The 26522-nt window shown below is 34.2% G+C and overlaps 1 protein-coding gene across 1 annotated transcript in view; it reads right to left on the bottom strand.

The window, feature by feature from the left end:
- Positions 1-409: 409 nt before the first annotated feature.
- Positions 410-26522, bottom strand: part of LOC148941146 (guanine nucleotide exchange factor DBS-like) — a 269621-nt gene continuing 243508 nt past the window's right edge. Inside the window, exons 17-24 of the mRNA XM_089103905.1 lie at positions 24410-24601; positions 22142-22267; positions 19679-19879; positions 15356-15523; positions 13577-13695; positions 5624-5843; positions 4277-4412; positions 410-2311 (exon numbers count right to left, since the gene is read on the bottom strand). Coding sequence (XP_088960031.1) covers positions 2136-2311; positions 4277-4412; positions 5624-5843; positions 13577-13695; positions 15356-15523; positions 19679-19879; positions 22142-22267; positions 24410-24601 — 1338 coding nt within the window. The 3' untranslated portion in view covers positions 410-2135. The remainder of the gene's footprint in view (positions 2312-4276; positions 4413-5623; positions 5844-13576; positions 13696-15355; positions 15524-19678; positions 19880-22141; positions 22268-24409; positions 24602-26522) is intronic.

The following is a 26522-nucleotide window of genomic DNA, read 5'->3' as shown; positions in this document are numbered from 1 at the left end:
AGCAAGCCACAAAGGAATGTTGCCTGGCTGTTTCTCATTGAAACAATTTACCTTCCTCTGTCAGGGTTTAGGCTTTTGACTTTTTGCTTGGTAAAAAGACACGAGGGATAAATCAGAACTGAATACCCGTGGTACCATAGAGAAAAGCATATAGGGCCTGTTTTCAGCCCAAAAATTGATCAAGGTTTCCCTTTGCTCTTATGCGTTAATCAGCATTTGCCATTCACATACTAATTATTCGCAAAAAAATGGTTGCAAAACGTTGGTTGTGACATTGCCTTCTTTTGGCCAGAAATTTTTTTTTCATCTTTTTGAATTCCGAAAATAGGCTAACAACGATTATTGTAATCCCTGATTATAATAAGTTAATCTGGGCGAAGGCCGAATAAAAATTAAACACTAGTTTTGTTAATATTTTATTTAGGATCTAATCGATATAAACATGAGTTCGCAAAAAAAAAGACTAGCAAATATATAAATTAGTCACATACAGGTACAACTTTAAAAGCCGAAATAGTTTAAAGGCTTGAAACTCAGAGGTCACACAATGCAATACCCTTATGATGATGGTCATATGCATATAAAATATTCTAAGAAAGGGGTAGGGGGGAGGGTTTGAAAACTGACTGAGCCATGCCATCGCTGTCACGCCTAAATGATATCCCTAAAGTTTTCTCACTTCCAAAATAATTTTCAAAACTCGTTTGCTAGGCTGTTTATAAAGGAAGGATCAAAAGTTATGCACATGTCCAAACAATCTTTGTTCCTTCTCATATACATTGCCTTAATTATAACCCCTCTCCCCCCTAAGAAAAACTTAGCAAACAGTTTTAACATTTATCGTAAAAATTTGAAATGAGAATTACCTCAAACAGAACCTTTAGGCGAGACAGCAACGATTACGGAAGTTATTGAAAACAAGATTTCACCCCCCCCCCCCTCATGTACGTGTCTATTAGCAGGGTATAATATTGTAAATTATTGGTCGAATTTTCTTGAAATTTTTATTGTTTAACAGTAAATTTAAACATATGTGGTGGAAGACACATAAAGGATAATTGCAAAGCTAATAGTTTTTCTTTAAACTGTATGAACAAAGGAATTATGGCAAGGCAATACTGAAAAACAATTAAAAATTATTGCCGTGAACAAGATTTGAAACTGGCAAAAAATTAACTCTAAAAAATCTAGTGCTTCACGGAAAAGTAATGCAGTAATCCTAGGGTATAGTAATAGGTTATGTTGGCCTGACAATTTAAATTAAAATTGTATTTCCTAAAAAAACATTTATTCGTTTACTATTATTGTTCTATATTCTTAGGTCCCAGTTCAAATAGTGCCATACACAGACCCGAGTTTCCAAAAAAGATACTTTGGGAGATAACCAACAAAGTTGATTTAATTTGTGAGCCATGTGAGTAATGGGATATAGGAAGGGCTAATTGGTCTTTTTAAGGGCTACGGAGCAAGGATAAACTGCAAAATAAAAACGAATGGAGTAGTGAAACAGCAATAGAGTTACGATCAGTTTTAAGATATTTGGAGTCTGAATTTTTTATGCTTCATCGTTTTGAAGTGACAATAGCAATGAAGAACAATACTAATATTTGGTAATGTCTCCTATTTACCACTTGTCTACATTTGTTAAAAAAAAATTGATCAGTTCTAACAAGTTTATCTCCAAATCTTCTTTGATCTTCTGCTAAGGTCCCTCTATCAGTTTTGGGGGGAATTGATCGAAAAACCTGAAAAATCCAATCGGATTTTCCGATCAGAAAATTTCCAAAATTCAGATTATTCGGATCATTCTATTTATTTTTCGTACAAAAAGTCTGTTTCTGGCACTTTTCCGAAGCCACATCCCCCTAGTGTTAGACCCACAAAACCTACTCCTGCATGCATGGCTGTGCGGCATACCAAAATTTGTGCAGCACACCTGTGCAGCCGTATTTTATCGATATTTTTTGGTTCGAAATGGCCGGGTATAAGAGTATTTAGCTATATAATCTTGGCTCAATAAAACCTGAGTTCTGAATGTGACAACTCTGCTTCAAAGGCAAATAAAATCAATAAATAATCGTTCAGACTAGAAATTACATAAAAAATAGCAACATTTTTGAAGTATTGATGTAAATCTACACCATACTTGGTTCAATGAAGACCTGCTTATCTTTTGAGTCTTTTTCAATGCCGCTTTCTTGGCTTAGGAGAGATGGCGTTCCGGTACTGCTACTGGGGCTTCTTCTAGCAGTTGATTGAACTTCTAAGTAAGACGAAGGCACCCATCCTTCACTAATTTGACTGCTTTGTCCTGAAAATAATTATTTGCTTATTTGGCTGATCTATATAAAATTATTAGTGACTTAAAAAAGAGGGAAGAATATATCAAACGCAGAACGCAGCGGTTATTATGGGCTCCTGCAAGAAGACCTGACGCTTTAACTTTCCCCAAACAATGGTAGGCCAAAAAAGGACAGTTAAACTTTCAAATGGGGATAAATCTATTTATTCAGACAGTGAAAAAACTGGTGCAAAAGTCCAGATATTTCGATCACATATGCATCGACCATCTTCAGTAGAAATAGTAAAATAATAAAATTGAAACGAGTACATTTATATACAACAAAATAAATAACTTTTCGGGTCATTCACAAAATAATGAACCTCCTGATTATTCCCTAGAATTTTCAGAGAGAGTTTATTGACAAAGTTCATTCAAAGTTCTTGATGTAAATTTTCGTCTTTAATCCACCCCAAATGTAAAACAAATTTCCAATGAAGGTGACAAAGCCTCCCTTGTCTTCAAATTTCAAACCAAATGTTGAGTTTATAGTTGTTTACTGGATTGGTCTCATTTACCCATATATACGACTTAACCCCTTTAATTAGGTGTTAAAACAACACCTTTTATTTAACAACTTTAATTAGGTGTTAAAGTAATTCATTTTTGAGCCAATTTTTCAAGAAATCAGTCAAAGCACATACCAGACAAATAAACGTACAACAACCTTCACCACAGTGCCATATTACCATTTACCTGTTTTCATGTTTAACGTTTTCCTGAACTATCGATCTGAACCATGAACCACATCCCTTTCTTGTGATGTTACAAAATCTTTCAACTATGGTGAACAAAAGGGTTATCTCAAAATTTTGATTGGGCGACATTGGGGAAAAATGGGTTGTGACATATTTTTGGTCAATTAAAAGGGTACTAGAACTTTATTCTCTGTTTAAATGAGCCACCTCCAGACTTTCTATGACCATTGATTCACTACGATCACCCCTGGGAAAAAAAGAACAACCAATAAACACGCATCCTTGGTCTCTCTTCTGGAAAAAAATTCAATATTTTTGCAGATGGGAGCTTGAACCCAGGGGTGAATCTCCAGCAGTTTTATTTTGGAGGGAGGGGGGCAAGAGGGGTCTATACCCGGATAGTCAATAATCCACATAATGGGGGGCCTCTGTCCCCCTTCAAAGGATCAATTTAAATAAATTGAGAAAAGATTAAAAGAAAGGTTTTTACTAGATAAGTTTCCCACCCCAAAAAAAACAGGTATATGGTGATTTTTCAAGAAATCAATAAATTAACATACTAGTGACTCAAGGGTACTACTACTGTTACTACTCCACAGTAATAACACCATTTCCATGTGTTGTGTTTATTATCTTTTTTGGCCACGATACTGTCCAAGAAACAATTTTACTAACTTCGGGAATGATAAAAATATGGGTTTTCAGTAGATGAATCTACCTCCCCCCCCCAAAAAAAAGAGAAATCCAGTGATTTGGTGATTTTTGAAGAAATCAAACAATTCAGATACCTGAAACTCAAGAGTACCACTACCCTTACCGCTCCAGAGTAACAACAACATTTCCATGTTTATATGTTTATTCTCTTTTTGGGCCAAGATATTGTCCAAGAAACATTCTTGCTAAACTGAAAAATGGTTAAAATATAGATTTTTACTAGATAAATTTACCCCACATCCCCCCCCCCAAAAAAAAATCAGTGATTTGGCTATTTTCATGAAATCAATCAATCCACATACTAGAGACTCAAGCGTATCACTAACTTTACCACCTCACCATATCTCTATTTGTATGTTTTTGTGTTTAGTCTTAACTAGGGCCCAATATATTCTAAGAAGCAATTTTACTAAAATACAAAATTACTTAAAAAAACATTTTCACTAAATGCTAATATTTTTTCCCACAAAATAAAGGTTTAAATACTTTGCAATTTTTTCAAAATGATAATCAATTCACTCACCAGGGACTCGAACATACCACCAACCAGCAGACCCTATTCGTAACAGTTCTACCAACTCCCCTTCTTGCATTTTAACTTCGGCTGGACCAAGAGGCGCATAGTCAGCAAGCGCAAGATATCTTCGAGCACTGATTGGCTAGAAAATTAAAGTAGTTTATGTTATTATCATGTTCGTAGGTTTCTTTTATTGTTAGTAATTATCCTTATAAGCTGAGCAAGGATAACTGAATAACTGAAACTGAACTCAGCAAGGATAAGTTGGGCTCAAAACCCCTATGCCTTCCCAAGGCCAGAACATAATTTGCACCTTACTGAAAAAAATACAAATGAATGTGCATTGTCAGTTTAATATACATATACTGATATTTAGTAATCAAAATGCTAATATTATTTGATTTATTAAAGTTATAAAAGTAAAAACATTTATATTTTTTTCAGTAACGTGCAAGTTATGTTCTAGCCTTGGGAAGGCATCAGGAATTTTGAGCCCAACTTATGTTAATTTCTGCTCGTTTTGAGTTTGACTCGGTTATTTATTGTAATTTCTGTTCGTTTTGGGTTTCCTTTATTTATCGATGCTGATTTATGGTAGTTTCGCGCTTGGTAAATTATTTGATTTTATCTTTGCTCATTTTTTGTTTAATGGAGTTCTTTACTTTTCTTTGAAAAACTTATTTTGTGGAAAAAGTTTTTTTAATTAATTACACTATAGAAACCTGCCATAGGTGGTAGTAAGCCCACTAGCTCCTGTAAACTAACAATTAGAAGTTAGTATTAAGTAAACTGATTAACATAAATTAAACTACTGGTAAATTGTGCATTCCAGTCGATCTAACCATGTCACAAGTGGGTCTTGAACTTGATAAAATTCTCGTGAAATATTTTAGTATTTATACTTATTGGTCAAAGATACATTCCCTGTTTTATGTTCCACTGGCAGAGGTTTTAAAAATTCTTAATCTTGTTTTGATTTTTTATTTTGTATTTTAATTTTAGTCTTCTTTTTCTGTATTTTGTTTATCATATAAATGAATATTTCTTTTTTATATTCTAGATTTTCTGGATATGAAACTGAAACACCATGGGTTTCATAATTGTTACATAATTATGAACAGCGATACATAATTGTTGACTGCCTTTGGTAAAATTTGCACCCATTTCACATTTTACTTTTTCTTTGTCGTTACTTTATAATCTAATATATACGTTATCATAGGTTATTTATGTGTTGTTTTATTATGTTAGCGCAATATACATAGTAAATTAAACATCATTAATTTTAATTTGGTGCAAGTAAAATTTCAGTGGCAATAAATTGTTAATGAATTTGAAAAAAAAGTAACTCACATCTTTGCATTTAGGCGTATTATCATCTTCATCATCACTTAGTGAAAAATCCGTACTCCAACCCTCTTCTTCTTCATTCGAGTAGGTTTGTATACTTGGGGTATCTCTGGAAGTTCGATCACCTGACTGAATACTACAACTTACTGAACTTCGTTCGCTTCCAAGCCCACTTGAAGATGAACTGTTGCAGTATTCCCATGAAGCAGTGCTTCTGACTGTCCTAGAAAAATTAGATTAAGATTAAGATTAGATTAAGCTTAAAAATTAAGATATTAAGATTAAGATTAGATTAAGATTATTATTGTAGCTCAGAGTATTATTAGAGCAAAAACAAAATGTTTAAGCCAGTCAAGACATGTGTTAACTGTGGTATAACCCAAGGCTCTGCATGGGGCTCTAATCTCGTTTTGATTTTTATCAATGATCTACTAAATTCTATTGGAGTTCTTCTAGAGTGTAAGAATGTTGTTTATTTTCCTTTTTTTCATCAGGATTACAACAGCGTTATTTGTTAAACTTAATTCGAGAGAAAGCAAGTCTTTTGGAATGGAGGATCAACTCAGAAAACAAAATGCTAAGAAACTAGTGACTCACCACTGGGCATTAGCCCAGGGATGGAGTAAGTAGTAGAGCCGTAGAGGTTAAATACTTTGGAAGTACAGTCCTACAAACAGTATCCACTAAGATGGCGGTACAGTCTTTGATCAAACAAGCATGTGAAGCTTTTAATTGATTAAAGATTATTTGGCGATAGAAAACACAGACTTTGAAACTGAAGATGAGGATTCTCCTGTATAATATCCTTTCCTCCCTCGTTGATGCTAAACCAACTGCATGAAAAGAGGATCCTTGCATTTTAGAATATAATTTCTTCGAAGTATTTAAATACTAACTTAAATAGACACCAAATCCCAACTTGACAATTCGCTCTATATCACACCAGTCCTTAGCAACATATGTCACACGCCAACTATTTGGAACACGTCACCCGTATGGCAGAAAATATACTCCCCATCAAAGGTACTGAGGTAAAGCTAGAGGGAATCCAAAGATTCCTTGTGGAAAAGAGTGTAGTTTGGTAAACCTAGATCACCTTTAACAACCAAACTACTGAAATTATTTTACAAGCTTACTACTTTTTTAAAATCCATAAACTACAGAGACTCCAATGGTCTCTCCATAGTAGCCCCTCACAACTTCTAACCCTAATGGCAAATGGTACGACTTGATTCATTAAAAGGTACTTATAAATCTTCCTGTTCTTAATTTTCAAAATATGTGTTTCGTCCGAGTGGAGCACATGTAGCTATCTTTCCACTAGAAATTCTCAATTTAACCCTTTCAGTCACTGTGCCCTCACGTGAGTACACACTCTTTATGCCCCTTTCTCAAAAACCCATTAGATGGTGCGACTTTGTAGATTTGAACTTTATACTCACTGATGTTCAAAACATAAGTGGTACATTTTTCATCAAAATTACGTCAAATTTCAATTTGTTGTGGTTTTTTTCAATTTTAACTCCAATTGTGTGCCAGGAAATAGACGTACCAGGTATGATTATTCAAGTTCTACTACAGTTCTATGAGAATAATTATATAAACAACTCATTTTTTGTTCTTTACATCCAGAGCTATTTGTCGACACTTATTTTTAGCAATAAAATCTACAAACAGAGTTCACTGATTTTTCCCAAGTCTGATGTCCTTGTCTGAGGACAGTATGACTTGCGCTCCACTTTTTAACCGATATTGGCAGTTTTGGGTCATGTTATTTTTGGTGGGCGCTTATAGCTGACGCCTTAAATTTCAACAGACTGTGACGAATTCGGAACTTCTTTCCCTTGGTCGACAAAAATGCCACGTATCCTCAGAACCCAGATTGGTTGTGGGAAGTGCGACCCCTCATTGACCAAGTCCTGAAGAAAACTGAAAGTATCTAACGTTATCAATAAATTTCAGTTGATGAGCAAATGGTTCCTTACACCGGAGCCTTAGACATAAGGCAGTATGTACGTGGCCTATCGATTCCATTGTGTGTAAACATCTTCATGTTCTGCAAAAGCAACGGTGTAATCCTGACCTTTGATGTCAATCAGGGGAATAAGAGTATCCTTACTGACGAATAGAATGAGTTTAGATTAGGCCCAGGTATAGTCCTAGCCTTGACAAGTCGTGTGCACCATTTTCCGATTACAAAACTTTTTTTGATAACTTCTTTACAAGCATACCTCTGCAATAAGAACTGGAAAAGAAGGAGTCTTATGGCATAGGTACCATAAGAGGAAACAGGGTAAATAGTGCCAAGTTCGACTCTGGTACAGCCCTCAAGAAAAGAGGCAGAGGATCTTGCCAAGACTTTGTAAGTGGCTACTTGTGTCTGGTGAAGTAGATGGACAGCAGATCAGTCATTATCGCCTCAAATATGATAGGAAGTGGAGAAGTGAAAGAAGTGGAGAAATAGTGCAAAAACAACTAGGCACAAGTACCGGTAATGCAAACGGAGGCTATTACACTGTATAACCGGTCTATGGGTGGAGTCGATAAACTCGACCAAACGGTTTCGTATCATCGAGTGGTCATTCGGTCCAGGAAGAAGACACTATGGCTTGTCTTCCATATAATCAACTTGGTGGTAGTGAATAGCTGGCTTGAATACACCGAATTTAAAAAGGCCCAAAAGTCCAAGAACTTTATGGATTCCCTGACTTTCTGTCTAGAGGTGGCCGGGTCTCTGATTATGAGCAAAGAGGCAACACCCTTGTGACGAGGGAGGTCACGCTCGGTCTCCTAGACCAACTACGAGGAAGAGGTAATCAATAGCCCCTCTGTTACTGAGCCGAAGACCATGCACTGCCGTAACAGGTGACTCTTTGCCGCATTGGCCTGTAAAGAATAAACTTCAAAACAGATAAAAAAAATGTCCCACGCGTCATGGAAAGCTGCTTCAGCTGCACCAAATACAAGTTTCCGTTATGCCAGAAAGCCAGGAAGCCAGGAACCGGAGGAAACCAGAAACTGTCTCGTAAGATTTCACACTTCTAGATAAGAACGTAAAATGATATAAGAATGTATTCAAATGAGGTAAGAACGTATTTGGTAGTCTTTGTTTCTCACTGATCTTTGTAGATATAGTATTTGAATACATAAGCAGTGTCATTTCGTCTTCGGACAGAAACATTCAAAATCAGACACAACGAGAGATGTAAAAGTTCTGAGAAAAATACTGTATCATCTTGGTGCGTCAGAAATCATAAGAAAAGTAGTTGCATAATTTTCATCCTCTCCGGTGAAATTCGTGACTGAATGACCTTTCAGTTCATATACCAAAGAGGCAGATATAAAAGGAATTTACAATAACAGAAATACAATGCCCTAATTACCTGTATGTTACAAGCATAAAAAAATGAGCGCAGACCTGACTGAAAAAGAATGAAATGGTCAAAATAAGTTGAATAAAGTCTAGCCAAGGCCTTACGAGAATGTCGGCCACGATTTGGGACAATTTTAATATAGCCTGCTTTAAGCTTATTCTTAATGTATAATAGTGCACTAGAACATATGGCTGATAGAAAGGAGCAAATCCTGACCCCATGTGACCCCACCCCCAACATGTTAATGTTGGGGGTGACCCCAACATGTTAATGTGACCACTGACCCCAACATGTTAATGTGTTCGGTTCAGTTCTCATTGGCTGCAAGCATAAATCCCAAGCACTTATATAATAAAACTTAATATAGAATTTAAACGGCTTCAAAAATGTGAATTTCTTCATATACGTATATCATGAAACCTAATAAATAAACCACCCAAAAAGCAGAGCTTGTCCAGGAGGTGAAACACACTTATCACAACTTAAAACAGAATGAAAGAGAGATAGCTAAATGTCTCAGTCAAAGTGTCACAGTTAACTGCAGTAATATCTAGAGCAAGAAGTTAAAAATATTCAGAAGATTATTAAGTATTTTGAATATAAACAAGGTAAATAAATTTTAAGTTGGACAGATATATTGTTATGTAGATATATGACGCAGATATATGTGTCTCTTTTGAATATCCGTTAGGAGCAGGGCCGTCATTTTTGGGGGGAGGGAGACTTCCACCCCCCAATGTTTTCGGTCACATGGTAAAACAAGAAGTCGGTAAAATCGTGGCGCTTCACGTCATGATTTTTTCGACGCTGCTAAAATTCTTTGTTCGGTTTAGTAAAGATCACGAAAATACTGACATGTCATCTACAAAAATTTCGAATTTAGTCAGTAAACGCAGCAGTTTTACCAACTCCTGCCTTGATTTTAAAGATGGTGCTACAATTTTCCATTTTGTTTAGTAATCAGTATTAAAATATTCGGTACATGATAATGTACCGATTTCGGTACATGATATGTACCGAAATCTGAATCTTGGTTGGAAAATTTATCGGTTTTACCCCCTCGTGCAGTGATTTTACGTATTTTATTCAAAACAGACATTATGCAAATTTTTGACAAAAACAGTCGCTAAAAATGACCAGTCAGTCGGTAAAATCTCTTCCCCCCCCCCGCAGATATTTTGGCTACTAACGACTCTGGTTAGGAGTAGCAACGTCTATAACAAGAAATTAACTCCAACACCTGATTTTAACATGAGTAAAAGCTTTTTTTTCGTGTGAGCAATCTGAATAGCCCTTGTTGTTCGAATAAAGATCATTCTAATAGAACACTTAATTATCTACACAGTATAATACTTACATACCATATATTTTAGACTTAAGTAATAAGTTTGACGAGCCACCCCTTATTGATATTTGACAAAAATAGGAAATATAAGATAAGTTTAAACAGTGGTATATTGCAGATATTCCATGTGTATGTTTTTGAGTCCACTTAAAAATATTCTATCTGAGTGTTTGTGAGTTCATTTGTATGTCTTTTAATAAAAAATAAGCAATTGCAAGCATGACAACTAATAATAGCTCAAAATATTTCTAAAAGTGAAAGTATTTTATTTTTAACTCATAAAGCAACGTATTTGAACTAAGTTATGCGTTTAACTTGAAGCAAGTCCAAATATACGCTTTGTCACATGAAACAGTTGGACCTGAAGCACGGCCACACAATAGCCAGGCCTCAGTGGGAAGATGTCTGGCCAGCTGTAAATAGAAGGGATGATGGGTGGCTCTTTTTGGATGGCCTCTATGTCTCTGGTTCCATAGAAAGAACTAAGTTTTTTATTAGAAAAGGATATAGTAACCATAAAGCATGAGAAAGAAATCATTTTTAGGCTGTGGTTAATCCCTAAATTATGCGATATAAACAAGTTTGCCAGAGAAAAATAGTCATGCATGAGGCCATCTATAATAGGGTTCATTTCAAGAGCACTTAAAGGTCTAGTACCGTTTTTATGTGACAAAAGAGATCATACTAAAGGAAGTAGCATCCCAAGAACACCAAACACCCCAGAATTTTGGCCCACGACTGATCTAGAACAAGGGTGATACAAATGGAACAGAAAGTATTTCTCATAATATTTCAATGATGGAAGGGCTCATTGATGTAAATTTGCATCAAGGCCGTATCCAGGGGGGGGGGCTTAAGGTTAGAATCCCCTCCCCACAAGGTTTTTGTCTGGATCGTAAAAACGTAACAAAAATGTATATAAACAAATTTTTGACGTGATTTAAATTTTTTTTTTCTGTAAGTTCTCTCGAAAAAATACCTCACCCTCAAACGAAAATCCCGGATACGCCCTTGATTGGCATCAAACAATACAGTCTTAGCTCAAATATTTTTGAGCTAACATTTCTTACACTCAGGCATGCTTTTAGTACAGCACTTTATATATGGGATTCCTGTTCGTTTAAAGTTTTTATGTCGTTATTTACATAGTCTGAGCTGCAATGCTCCAATAAATTCCTTTTTTAATGCTACCGTGATAATATTACTAGTTTCTAGTGGAAGATTTAAAGGGCAACGCTTTTCGTTACTGGGCTTCTCTATTACCCCTTTGAAAACTGATTCAAAATGTCAGTTGAAAAATAAAGAAAGATTTTAATAATAATATGAGTTTCTTAAATATGGTGGCTCTGAGGTCAGAAATAAGTTATTGAAGATTATGAATATGATTTTTGAAAAAGGGGAAGTACCTAACGATTTTAGGAAAACCTTAATTAAGCCAATTTATAAGAAAGGTGATAAAAGTGAGTGTGGTAATAATCAAGGCATTAGTCTAGTCTCTGTAGGTAGTAGATTCCTTAGTAATGTGATATTTTTTAGACTGAGAGATGCTGTAGACAAAGTTTTAAGGGAAGAACAGTGCGGTTTTAGAAAAGGTAGAGGATGTGCCGACCAAATTTTCACTCTTAGGCTAATAATTGAGAAGTGCCTGAGTTTTCAAACACCTTTGGTCCTCAGTTTTGTAGATTACGAGCAAGCGTTCGATTCTGTTGATAGAAGAGCCTTAGTAAAGGTTTTATCCTTGTATGGTATACCAGACAAATACATTAAAGTGATTAGTGCTATGTACGAGAATAACACTGTTGCGGTTAAAGTAGGCAATGAGATTAGCAGCTGGTTTTGTATTAAATCAGGAGTTAAGCAGGGTTGTGTTCTATCCCCTTTATATGGATTATTTTGATGGACTTTGTTTTAAGGAGCACAGGAAAGGCAATGGGAGACCACAGAATCAAATGGGGAGGAAAAAGTCTCCTGGACTTGGATTATGCGGATGATTTAAGCATCCTAGATGAAAGTGTGAGCAAAATGAATGAAGTTCTAGAAGTTTTGCGAGTTCAGGGTGCTAGAATTTGCTTGAAAATTAATGTTAGGAAGACTAAGTCATTAAGGCTAGGAGTAAGTGAAGATGAAAAGGTCACGATGGGTAATTAAAAGATTAATCAGGTGAGCTGCTTCATTTATCTAGGTAGTATTATTAGTAAAGATAGTGGGAGCAGTCAAGATGTTAAAAATAGATTAGCAAAGGCTCAGGGTGTTTTTTTCACAGTTAAAAAAGAGTCTGGAAGAAAAGGAAGATAAGTGCAAACCAATATTAGAATATTGGAAGTCACAGTGATGAGAGTTGTCAAATATGGTTCTGAAGCATGGGCTCTCCAAAAAACGGAGGAAAATTTGCTAGATGTTTTCCAGAGAAATTGCCTACGGATTGTTCTGGGTACCCGGCTGACTGACCGTATTTCAAACAGTAAGCTGTACGAAAAATGTGGCTCAATACCGCTCTCTAGGGCTATAATGAAAGAAAGTTTGAGGTGGTTAGGGCAAGTTGTGTGGATGAAGGATGACAGATTGCCGAAGGTTGTTCTTTTCGGCCAACCATCTAGGGCTAAACGGAAAGCAGGTCGTCCCCGTCTGGGTTGTGAGGATGTCATAAAGAAAGATATAAGGAAAATAGGAACTTCCTGGGAAGTTGTAAAGAGGGAGGCTTTGAATAGATTGGGATGGAGGAGGATCGTGCGTAGCTGTGTTGGCCTCAGGCGGTTTGGTGCTGCGGTGAGTTGTTAGTAGTAGTAGTAGTATATTACAATTTACAAAATTTGACCTGAAAAAGGTGTTAAGCCATCTTGGGTAGTATTTTCCGTAATAACTTCCGTAAAAATATTTTACTTGAAAGTTTATTAAGAAAAACAATTTAAAAGCTGCAGGTTTTACCTGAGGAGGGTGGTTTCATCTTTATATTTAGAACACAAAGTTATGTCAGATAGTTGTTGGTCTATTTAGAGCTACTGTAAATGCTCCCAGTGCACAGAGGCTCTTAGAAGCTCAGTAATTCATTTTTGAAAACTGTTATAAAAATGGGGCACGTTTATAACAAAAACACTTTCAGCTATGGCCTATTCAGCTGTGGCATAAACTATTCTATAATAAAAACATTTAGCCCTAACGACTTTTCCTATTGCGTTTCTGGTTCCTAATAAATTGATTTGTTACAAAAATTAAGTTAAAAGAGATATATAGAGATACCTGTGTGTTGCTGTTGGTGAGATGGTGTTAGGAGACATAATTGGAGTGCTGTGTCTACTAGTATTTGCTACATATCTCCCAGGTGGATTTCGTCCAGTTTGACATTTTAATCTTTGAAACTGAAAGATGAGGATAATAACAGTGAGAGAGTGAACAGTTTTTGGACAGTGAATAGTTTATTAAAAATAAGACAGGTGAAAAGTAAAGAAAGTAAATTAACATAACGGAATAACATATCAAGATCACAAAAATTACTGCCATCTATCTTGTCCAAGCAACAAACCCCTTAAGGCCATCATAGCTGCACAGTATCCTCCTCCAACCCTAACCCGTGTCCAAAAATTTATTTTTCACATTCTCCTTTAACGTTAAAACTTCTTTTAAATCCTTTTTTATGACCTCCTCCCATTTCATTTGAAGAAGTCGTTATTTTTTTTTGGCCCTATGGGAATAGCCTTAAATTATCGAAGAACTAGTGAATCTTGATTCAAAGGCGTTATACCCTGCAATCACTTTGAATTAAATTATTAATTTAAACTTTGAATTAATTTTTTAAGTTTTTTATCTTGGCGTTTTAGTAAACATCGAAAACAAAGTTGCCAGTGGTCTATGGGACTGTAGGGATTTATAGCGTTTTTTTTTTTTTTTTTTTTTTTTTTTTACGGAATTGGATGTATTTTTGTTTTCACTTTGTACTTTTCTCGAATTTTTTTTTCTTAAAAGAAAAGAGCAGAAAACATAACAGGTTATTTTCATCCATCCTGTTTTCCTCAGTTTTTAGTGCCTGTCTTTTACCCAGTTTCGTTGTTAATTTATTTGAACCCAGCTGTTATATTCCTTTCGTCTTTTTCATTCGAAAATACGTCAATAGGCTATTTGTTTTAACCAGTCCAATTTTGGCTACTCAATTGTGCCCGTTCCGTTCTAAATCCAGGAGTGCAGTAAAAATTTACCATTTTAACCCACTTTTTCTCAAATCAACATATGTTATTATGTAGCAGAAATTATATAGCAGTTTTTTTAATGTTTTTCTTTGTGCAATTTCCTCGTAAAATCGCTCCCTTCAAAAAATTGGGGGCAACAGTTTTGTTTATGTTCTCTTCTAAATGAAGGACTGTAATAACAAAATTCAAAATATTCAGAAAATTTAAAATATATGGATTTCCTTGGTTATACTTCAATTCACATTTTGTCCACTACATTTATGTTTTATTTTCAATTTTATCGTTACATTTTCTACATCTACTCGTATTTAAAATGTCTATAGATTGAAATATTCTTAAAAATGAACAATAATTTCACAAATAATCAATTTTGATTTTTAAAAGGCTCCCCCGCTTTAATTTGTTTATGATCTAACTAACTAAAAAAAAGAAGAAAAAAAAAAAAAAAAATCAATGACTGAATCCTTGAACAAGGCATTTGCCAATCTTCGGTTATAAGGAAATAGATGGCGCTTAATATCGACCATACTTAGACCACACTGCTTTTCCATTTAAAATTTAGGAGAGAAAAACCGGTTTATATAATCAAGTAATGGACAAAACGTACTAAAAACCAAACACAACAAAAAATATTAATTAAAAACTTCCAAATATTTAAACTTCACATCCGGGAGCCTTTATCAACGGGGAAAAAAAGGAGAGAAAAAAAAAAATTTAAATCGTTAAAAAACAAGAATACAACAAGAAAGAGAGAGAAAAAGAACATCAGACAAACAAATAAATGAAACTCACATTTTAAACAATCTTGAAACAATCAGAGCTTCCAATTAATTACCTGCGATAAAAGAACACGTTTGATTTCACAAACCCAAGTTTCTTTGACATCAACAGCTGAGGCTTGTAGTAGCCAAACTTCTTGTCGACCTTGAAGCCATAATTCAAATCTTTTGCCATCTGAACTTCTGCCGCTGTGGACTTTTTCAGTTAATCCAACTTCTGACATCTGTAAAATAATACATCTATTGATATACACAAAGAGTAATAGGAACTAATAAGAGCGGAAGCAGGCGCTAGTGTTGAGAAATCATAAGCGCTATCTAGCGTTTGGTGATTCTATTTGACCCTGAAATTCCCAGTATTCTTTCTTTTGAGAATTATGAAATTTAAATGGTAAAGAAAGCAGAATCCTTTAACTGGTAGGGCTACCAGCTTTAAATCTACTAGCCTACTACCCTGCCAAGATTTTTCCAAGCAAAGTGTTTTTCGTTGAAACATTAAATAATGCTTTAAAAATCCATTATAAATAAGTAGGTTTTATTCTAAAATATGCATAAAATAATTCTCAATATTCAAAGTTGTAAAGTTAATTTTCATAGGTATTTGTCCGACAAATTATTTTTTTTGTAATGTTTTCTTCAAGGCATTGGATATACGGCATTATACGGTATATATACGGATATACGGCATATACGGCATAGGCATTGGAATACGGCATTGGATATGTTTAAAATAAGAATTGAAACCAAAGAAATGCTAAGAAATTATTTTCTATATACCAAATAGCCTTTTTGGAATTTAACTCTAGCAAATATATTCTAAAATGTGCTTAAAAACATTCTCCGTAGTATAGAAATAAGCACAAACACATTTGTCTGAACCTTACAAACCAAGTATTTTTTGGGTTTTACCATCGAATTATTTAATTTTAATCTATGTGTATTGTCGAGGACTCAAAAAAGTTAATTTAAAAATGAGGTTTTGAAAAAGATATTTTTTTTCTTTCAAACGTTAAATAATGCTTCCAAAATCCAGTTTAAAAAAGTAGGTTACATTCTAGAATATGCTTCAATATTTTTCAAAAGAAGTAGAAATACATTCAAAGACGTAAATACGCATCTACCATATCTTTTCCTGGCTCTTTTTTACTTGATCCTCTTTCTGGTTGTGATTTAGAAGTCTTCATTCCAAATTTTGCATATTTACAAGAACTTTCTTTGAAAATGAGAATAACAACAGAAAAATAAATCATAAAAAACATTTTTTCGAATACCTAATAACGTTTTTTAGAGTCCATTTTGAAAAAAAATATTTTTTCAAATGTAAGCTCAAATTTAAACAGGGAAAATTTTTCACCAAAGAGCCAGAGAAAACAATAAACAAAATATCAAGAATCGTCTTTTTTAATTTATGAAAAGACCTAAGATTGGTCCAAGCGTAAAAAATGCATTTATTTTGACGTCAATACGACTAAAACTTCACATTTGTTTGACATTTAGTCAGCACATACATCGGCACATAGTCATTAATAGTGAGAGGAACAATGCAACCAGACCTGTGTGTCCAATAAGATTAAGATACCCACACTCAACAATAAATTGATAGTTAAGTCACAACCAAACATAAAACACCTGCTGAAATGAAAATGATAGAATTTTTTATTGCGAAAAGATCCTCTCCACACCAAACAAAAAAAACCTGAAAGCTACACTACTGATCCATGAACTTTAATTCTAATAAAAAGTCTGTTATACCGTTTGTAAATCTGGAAAATTAAAAAAGATAATTCTTAAGATAAGAGCTTAACTCGTTAAGAAAAAAAACGAAAAATCAAAAAAAGTTGGTTATATCGTTGGTAAATTCCAAAAATCGGAGATACGAATTGTTAGGAAAATGTAACAAATTAAGGCCAAAGTGAAGATGGTTACAAAAGACACCAAATATTTTAAAGTGCAGACCCACTTCTAGGGATTACTTCTTCCAGGGGACTGTTCGCTGGTAATTGTTTGAGTGAGGCCTTTTAGAAAATGCTACTGCATGTTTGCTAACACTGATTAAATTTATTTCAAGTAACTCATTAGCTTCAAGATGACAACTAAAGCCTTTGAATCTGGGGAAAACTCTGTTTTAATAGAAGGTTTTAAGCTGTAGCGTGTACCTTGGCCATCCTATGTCTTCACAAAATATAATAGACTAGCCAAAGAAGCTGTCATATGACAGGAAGAAAAAAAGTGTGAGGACCGAAGAGCAAAAGTTTGCCCTCTTCCCACAAAATTTTAAGTCCCTTTAAAAGTCCCGCTTCCCACAAAAAAAAGGTACTTTCCCTTAAACTTTCCCTGAAAGTCCCTCTTCCCACAAAAAAAGAGGTACTTTCCCTTAAGGTTTCAATTGAATACCCAGTCTCTGAGACAAAACAAGATATGCTTACCAAACTGCGTATAAAACCCATCACCCTTTAATAAAACCTACTGACTGCATGCAATCGCTGTCATGACATATTCACTCAGCTTTACATAAAAAGAAAAAAAACTTATGTTCTATTGCAGAGTATATATATAAATATATATATATATATATATATATATATATATATATATATATATATATATATATATATATATATATATATATATATATATATATATATATATATATATATATATATATATATATATATATATATATATATATATATATATATATATATATATATATATATATATATATATATATATATATATATATATATATATATATATATATATATATATATATATATATATATATATATATATATATATATATATATATATATATATATATATATATATATATATAATAGTTTTTATATATATATATATATATATATATATATATATATATATATATATATACGAACAGTAGCAAAAAGGTTGTCCAAAGATGACACGAATCATAGCGCGCTGACGGGAAAGTTCCCATTACGTCACAGCAATAGTTTCAGTTTCATTTTGGCATTCAGTTAGATAAAAGCATGTGTAATACGCTAAACATTTGTCATTGCGCGTGCGCGAAGAGGTGGAGTCATAATGAGAGTTCTAGATTGATATGTTCCAGAAATCGTTAATGGAGAGTATAGGAGTTTTCGCTGCTGTTTGTATATATACTTACGCTATGGTTCTGTTGTTATTATCCAAAAAACAAGTGACTGATCCGATTGTAAGTCTACACTCCCCAGGGAAACTGTTACTAACCACTTTCATGCTGGTATTAAACCATAGTTTCAAATTAGCTATTGACTGAAAAGTGTTACCGGTATTGCTGAATATATTTAGCATCTTCATAGCTGCAGTTTTGACAAATAGTAACATGATATAGGGTAAATTCACATAGTAACCCGAAAATATTGGACATTTGAAAGAATGGGGGGGGGGGCTGATGGTGTTTGGGCTAAATGCCAAGCATTCTTAAATCCAGCTCTGCTTCTAGGGATTACGTCTTACGTGGGGCTGTAAAGACGAATGAATTCCAGGTTCTTACTGACAGGCTAATACTTATGAAATTTACTTGATGACAATAAAAACTGTTGAGTATTGGGCAAAATCTATTTTACCTAAAGGCTGTCCGGCTTTAAGCCATCGCATATAAATTGACTGTCCTAGACTATCTAGAACATTGACTGTCCTAGATCATCTAGACTATAAATATAAAGCTAATACAGTGGCAGTATTTTATGACCACGAATTCTAGGCCTGATAAAGAATAAGGTTTAGTCATCTTCAATCATCTGAGGATGATGCTTAACTTAGGTAAATTCTTAGAAAAATTAAAAATCTTGAGGAGGTAACTCTAAAAGAAACAACTATTCCATGCGTTTTTTAAATTTCAGGTTTATATTTAAAACAATTATTGAATACTAGACAGTGGCATATTAATAACTATTTTTCTTTTGGAATTTATAATTTTTGAGTTTAAAAAAACAATTGAACAATCCCATTAATAATTAATTGGGCAATCCAATTAATAATGAAGATGCTATTCTTAAGTAAACTTTATAGCACTAAAGTATTTTTGTTAGTTTTCTTTCTTTTTTATAAATTGGGTATTCAATTTTTTTTTCAATCTGGAGTAAATTTCATTAGCTTAAATAAATCTCGAATTTTCCTTCTGTCGTAAAGCAACTTCATGGTCTTATTTTTAACACAAAAATGAAGAAAACGGGGTAAAGAATAAGTAAAAACAAAAAATAATAAAAGGGACTGAATAATAAATAAGCAAAACAACGATGTAATAAAGAAAAACAAAAAGAAAATAATTAATAAACCACAAAATCTATGAAAAAAGACCTTAGTGTAAAAAAGTATAAGGGAAATGTATCAAAGACTGTGATAAAGTTACTTACATTGAGAGAATGTTTGTACTGATAACTTGCTTTTTCTGGATCCTTTCCAACCCGTTTACACATTAGTACTGCTTTTTCATATAAGAAAATGTGCCTTTGCATAGGCTTAAGTCTCAAATCCCTCAGTCTATCTCTCTTCCCTTCTGTCCAAACATTGAAACTGCCTTGAAGCAGAAGTCTCCCTAGATCAACAAGGCTTCCCTAGGAATGAGATGCTTCGTTTTGTTATATATATATATATATATATATATATATATATATATATATATATATATATATACATATATATGGATTTTTCTGACCACTCACGTACAGCTACGTGTTAATTAGATAACTTAGACAATTAAAATTTTCAACTCAAAAAATTCCATTAAAAACAGTACTTATCTCTTGTAGCGGCAACACTAAGGAATTACGCTAAGTCAAACTCGAGAACAAACCGCATTCATATGTCTTTTTTAAGAGACAATTAGCTTAAACTCTGTGGAAAACAAGTGGCGGGTGACAGAATACATTGGACTTATAATATAATTTGGACTACATATTTGCATATTAAGGGGGGGGGGTAAAACAGAGGCGTAGCAGCAGTATCTTTATTGTGGGGGGGGGGGGGCAAGAGTGGGTGCTATTGAAGGAGGTGCTATTGAAGTGGTAGTGAAGGAATGTAACTATTTAGCAAACACGCTACTTGGTGAATTTAAGAACATTATGCAATACATTATAAACAATAAACAGACATTAAAGAGTCAAAAATATAAGTGGTGGTTCTTGGCTTTTACTAAAATTGCTAGAAAGGAGCTGCTGCAGAAGATATAAGCTTTCGGGTGGGCGAATAAGCTTTCGGGTAGAAGATAGTTGTATAGCGCAAATAAGCTTTCGGGTGGGCGAAGGTAAATGTCGTATACGATCGACTTTTTTCAGCCAGATGCACAACTAATGCTGCAATACATATCCTCCCTCTATTTTGCCCAACCCCCACGACCAGCACAGGATGTTCAATTTTATAATTGAACCAAGCTCTATTCCAATAGCCCCAGGTATCGAGTTGTTCATTTGCTCGTAATATCGAATGGATTTTTACTCTGTAAGATTTAATTTGTTGTACTAAACTTTTAATATACATGATTTATTGAAATATTATTTATGACTTTTTATTAAATTGATTTGTTTGTGGGTTCACCAATTTTCATTTATAATTAGCATTGATATCAGCGGGCCACATGAAACCGAAACAAAAATCATAGGCAGTGCAGTAGCGCTGCCTAAGTAAAGATACAGGATAAGTCAAAATATTACCACTGATTGTCTAGCATTATTTAGTGACATATTTGCCACATTTAAATAGAGACCGTATTTCAAGATTGACAGTATTCGAAAAAGTTAAAGTTAGATTTATCTACTTATCTGTTGGGCATTGTTTGACAAAGAATATCAAGAAAATCTAAACAAGTCTTGGCATCATTGCGGCAAAAGCCTCAAATAATTGAAAATTGCCAGGGATACGAATTGAAAGGGGAAACTGACTCCCAGAATTTGAATATTACCTTCCCCTTTGTATCTCTGTTAAAAAAAACAATTCTATAAAAACTACGCAACAGTTTTTCTTGTGTAAATCAGAGTATGGGGGGTGTACTATTCCGGAGAGGGGTTACACTGAATATCGTTTTTAAAGTCTATAGTTCTCTTCACAAGCAAAGCTCGGTATCCTAGGGCTGCATGATAAAACTGATAATAAAAAAAAAGAATGGGTTGGTATTTCTTATATGTGCACACAAAATTTTTAAATTCTGAGAAAAATATGTATATTTTGTTTGAATTCACTTTATTCTATTCTCAGCCGACATTTTGCACAGAAACTGATGCAGAGATAAATGTCCAAGAATAAAGATGCAGAGATAATGCCCAATAGCGCTGGCATTGTGTGAAATGCAACTAATTTCAGTCATAATTCTTAGCACATTTATGACAATTTTTTTTGAAGCTTGTTGAAAGAAAAGCAAAAATAGTGAGAAGTCAGCATAGTATGTCACAGAGGCAGTCCTACATTTGTGGGTTAGTATGTGAATCCAAAACGTAAGGAATAGGACGTTATCAGCACTTATTAGGCATTTCAGTGACAAATAAGAGAAATTTTAATTAAAAACTGGAAATAAAAATTAAAACAAATGAATGATTCCTTGATTCCAATTAAATGGGGTTACGATAAAACATTGAAAAAGCATCAAACATTTGTTTTGATGCATTTTTGTTACGTTTTTACGAGTCGGACAAAAATTATGGGGGTGGGGAGGTCAAGCCTCCTAACCCGCCATAGATCAAAATCAATATTTTTATCAATATTAATCAATATTACAAAACATTTTTTTTTGTGGGTCTTGCACAATGCTGTATTTTTTTATATTATTGGAGGATATTCTTTACAAAATTTTGAGTTCTTTTGTCATTTTGAAGGTGTCTATTTACCTGATATCCCGAAATGGCAACTTGGTGCATGCTGTCATTTACAGTTCTCAAAACAGCAAGCATGGAGTCTAAAGCTGATTGCAGATTCCCGTTAGAATTCGGCTCAGTACCGCACTTGAGTAAATCCTGAAAAACATTCAATCATTAGTTCTATAAAAATACTTCAAATACTGCAAAAAATTTTTAGCTAATATTTTATATGAAGTCTCAGCTCAACATGTATTAAAAGCAAACCATTTAAGCAATATCAAAGGCAGCAATACGGCACTAATTAAATAAAGAGCTATATGTCTTTCATGGTATTATTTTTTTCAGCCACATCGCAAAGAAGGAGGGGTCATAGAAACTTCGTTTGTTCTCGATTGGAAATCGATAGTTCTAGTGCCTTTCTTAGGGCTAGAAGGTGAGTAGAGGCCAACTAAATCCCCTTCTCGTGCCTTGCTGTGCTGTGCAGCACCTCGTAGCACACAAAGACTTCTGATCCTAATCCTGAAGACTTTAATTCTTTATATCTGTAGAAAATATTTCAAATACTGCGTAAAAATTATTGAGCTAGGATTTTTAACGAAACTCCAACTTTAAAAGCATGAAAACAAAACCATTCAAGCACTATCTTAGACAAGGCTGCCATTTCTTGGGATTTTCCCCACGGGGGAAAGCATTTATTTTTCAAAACATATGCTGAGAAAGTAGAGCTAATACTATTGTTTACGATGTTTTCAAACCTTGTTCAATTTTGTAAGCAAATCTTGGGATATTATTAAATTCTCCTTGACAGCCCTGATGTGGATACACCCACAACATTAAATTAAGATGGAAAATTTATTTTCTTACATATCGAATTTCAATGCCGATTTCCATGTCCTTTTCCTGAGGTACGATTCTCAGACAGACATGACGAAGGGGAGTCCTCCACTCTGCATGTTTTATTTTATTCTTTCCCAAAGTTTGTTTGAGTTTAGGTGCTACAGTATTTTTATGGACATTATATATGGACATTATGGAGATTATATATGGACGTTACGGACATTATTATGGACATTATATATGGATAATTCTGCGCCTTAGCCTGTGTGAGATGGCAGAGCAGCTTCAATAAGATCCACTCAAAAATAGAACCACTCAAATAAAGAACCAACAAAAGACAAAGAGCGTTTTTCCAAAGAGGTATATTCATTATTGTGCATATATAAAAAAAAAAAAAATCTCGGAATCTACTTAAATACACTAGATATCCCCCAAAAAAACATTAAACCCATATTTGCTCTCTATACAGCTCCTTATATATTGAACTCCATATACAGCGTCCTTTGCCTCGAAGTTTGTTTGTGGATGAAGAAACTTTAACAACTTGAATAAGTTGTTTTTGGACTCGAGTCCAAAAAGAAACATTTTTTGGAATCGTAATAGTTACATTTCCCGATAGTACAAAATTTATATAAATTGTTACGTAGATTTGTTGACCCAATAATAGAATTTTCAATTTCCCCTTGATGTGTTTTCTATGAAGTGCCTAGAGTCGTAAGGTGTTAAGTTTCAAAGTATTTGACTCTTGTTGATTGAATGTTTAAAAGTTAAGTCGCCAGTATATGTGCCTGGTTTTTTTAGGGTCCCTTTTATTTTTCTTTACCCCCTCCTTTTTTGTTCACACTCCTCTTAATACGTCTTCGTTATGCATAGAGGGCAACAATAGATTATCATTTAACGTTAGTCAGATGAGAAGGACGAAACCAGAAGTTTGACAAGAGAAGTACGTCTCAATCTTTGGTGTGAAAGATACACGAATATAGTTTAGGTCTTGGGCCAAGGGAGAGTTGGAAAGAGAACTCTGAACTACATCGTTATGAACGACGTAGTCAGTGCAACTAACGACGTTCAAACGTCATCAATACTTCTAGCAAATGGTATGAAAAACACAAGAAACAGGCATAAATTTAAAATAAAAATGCGGGAATATGAAGAAGGGAGGGGGGCATTTCATAAATATATGATTGCATTTCACTTTAATACACTCATAATATGAATGTTTTGACTTTAACACACATCTATATCTTCAACACATATCTCCAACACATATCAAAATATGAGTTGAAGGTTAGTGTAAAAGTCTTTGCTTTTCTGTTGTATCAAAGATGCATGCTGGTTTGAACCTCAGGAGGCAGATTAGAGATTTTTGGGGGGAGGGAGGGACACTAATAAAAAAATCTACTTAACTAAAGTAAATAAAGTTAAAAGAATTAAAAATGAGCTTAAAATAGATTTGCTTACCCTAAGTAAGAGCTGATATTTCGTGATTCGCTGCACAGGTTTAAGAAGATAGGCACCAAGAGGTAGTTTGTGACCTAGCCTGAGCTGGCATTCCCTGAGAAACGAGTTCTGCTCACCTGCTGCTCTTCGTAGCTCTTCTGATTGAGGGATATTTTGGCAATAGTAACTGTAAAGCTCGTGCAGCTCATTTTTCTAAAATTTTATAATACGATGAAGAAAGAAATATAAATAAATACGAGAATTGTCAAAAAAATTGATCACTATATTGGAATAGTCAAATGAGAATATGAGGAATTACGTAACAGGTTGAAAACCTGTTTTATATATATATATATATATATATATATATATATATATATATATATATATATATATATATATATATATATATATATATATATATATATATATATATATATATATATATATATATATATATATATATATATATATATATATATATATATATATATATATATATATATATATATATATATATATATATATGAGGACAATACAGGAACGCACGCTCCTCCTCCATCCCAGTCTATTCGAAGCCTCACTCTTTGCACCCTCCCAGGAAGTTCTCATTCACGATAAATCTTCCTTTATGACATCCTCCCACCCCAGAAGAGGACGACCTGCCTTCCGTTTAGCCCTAGAAGGTTGGCCTTAAAGGACAATCTTCGGCAATCTGTCATCTTTCATCCGCAGAACCATATTTTTCGTACAGCCTACTGTTTGAAATACGGTCTGTCAGTCGGGTATACAGAACAGTCCGTAGGCAATTTCTCTGGAAAATATCTAGCAAACCTTCATCCGCTGCTCGGAGCGCCCATGCTTCAGAGCCATATTTGACCACTTTGATCACTATAGGTTCCAATATTCTAATCTTGGCTTGCAGGCTGATCTTCCTATTATTTCAAACTTTTTTTTTAACTGTGAAAAAACACCCTGAGCCTTGGTTATAGTATTTTTAACATCTTCACTGCTCTCACCGTCTTTACTATTAATGCTACCAAGGTAAGTGATGCTGCCCCCCTGATCCATCTTTTCGTTGCCCAGTGTCACCTTTTCATCTTCACTTATTCCTAGCCTTTGCGACTTAGTCCTCTTAACATTAACTTTCGGACCTATTCTAGCATCCTGAACTCGCAAATCCTCTAAAAGTTCATTCATTTTGCTCACACTTTCATTTAGGATGCTTAAATCATCAGCATAATTTAAATCCAGGAGACTTTTTCATCCCTATTTGATTCTGTGGTCTCCCATTGCCTTTCCTGTGCTCCTTAAGACAAAGTCCATCAAAATAATCCGTATAAAGGGGGATAGAACACAACCCTGCTTAACTCCTGATTTAATACCAAACCAGTTGCTAACCTCATTTCCTACCTTAACTGCAGCAGTGTTATTGTCATGCATAGCACTAATCACTATAATGTATTAGTCTAGTTTACAATACAAGGATAAGACCTTTACTAAAGCTCTTCCATCAACAGAGCCAGAAGCTTGCTCATAATCTATAAAACTGAGGACCAAAGATGTTTGAAAACTCAGGCACTTCTCAATTATTAGCCTTAGAGTGAAAATTTGGTCGAAACATCCTCTACCTTTTCTAAAACCGCACGGTTCTTTCTCTTAAAACTTTGTCTACGGCATCTCTCAGTCTGAAAAGTATCATATTACTAAGTAATTTGCTATCTATAGAGACCAGACTAATCCCTCGATGCTTACCACACTTATAACTTATTTCTAACCTCAGAGCCACCATATTTAAGAAACTCATTTACCACACCATCAGCACCTGGAGCCTCATTATTTTTAATCCTTTTAGCACTGTCGCTAATTGTTCCTCACAAAAAAAATCTTCCTTCACATGCAAGGCATCACAAACCTTTTCTTTTTCCTATATGTCTTTTACTTTAACTAGGTCAAGTCCGTATTGGCTACTTTCTCTCAATTTATTAACATGCCAGTGAAATATTTTACTATTAAGCCGTCTAGCTGCATCTTCCAGATTCTCGGCAATTTTATCCATGACCTCTACTTCACACCTTCTTAGTTCATATTTTAATGCTTTCTCCACTTTCTTTACTTTTCTTTTTTTTATATG

Source organism: Artemia sp. Qi Xiang Cuo, chromosome 18, assembly GCF_049724085.1.
Source record: "Artemia sp. Qi Xiang Cuo chromosome 18, ASM4972408v1, whole genome shotgun sequence".
NCBI lineage: Eukaryota > Metazoa > Arthropoda > Branchiopoda > Anostraca > Artemiidae > Artemia > Artemia sp. Qi Xiang Cuo.
This window is presented reverse-complemented; position numbering and strand designations above follow the sequence as displayed.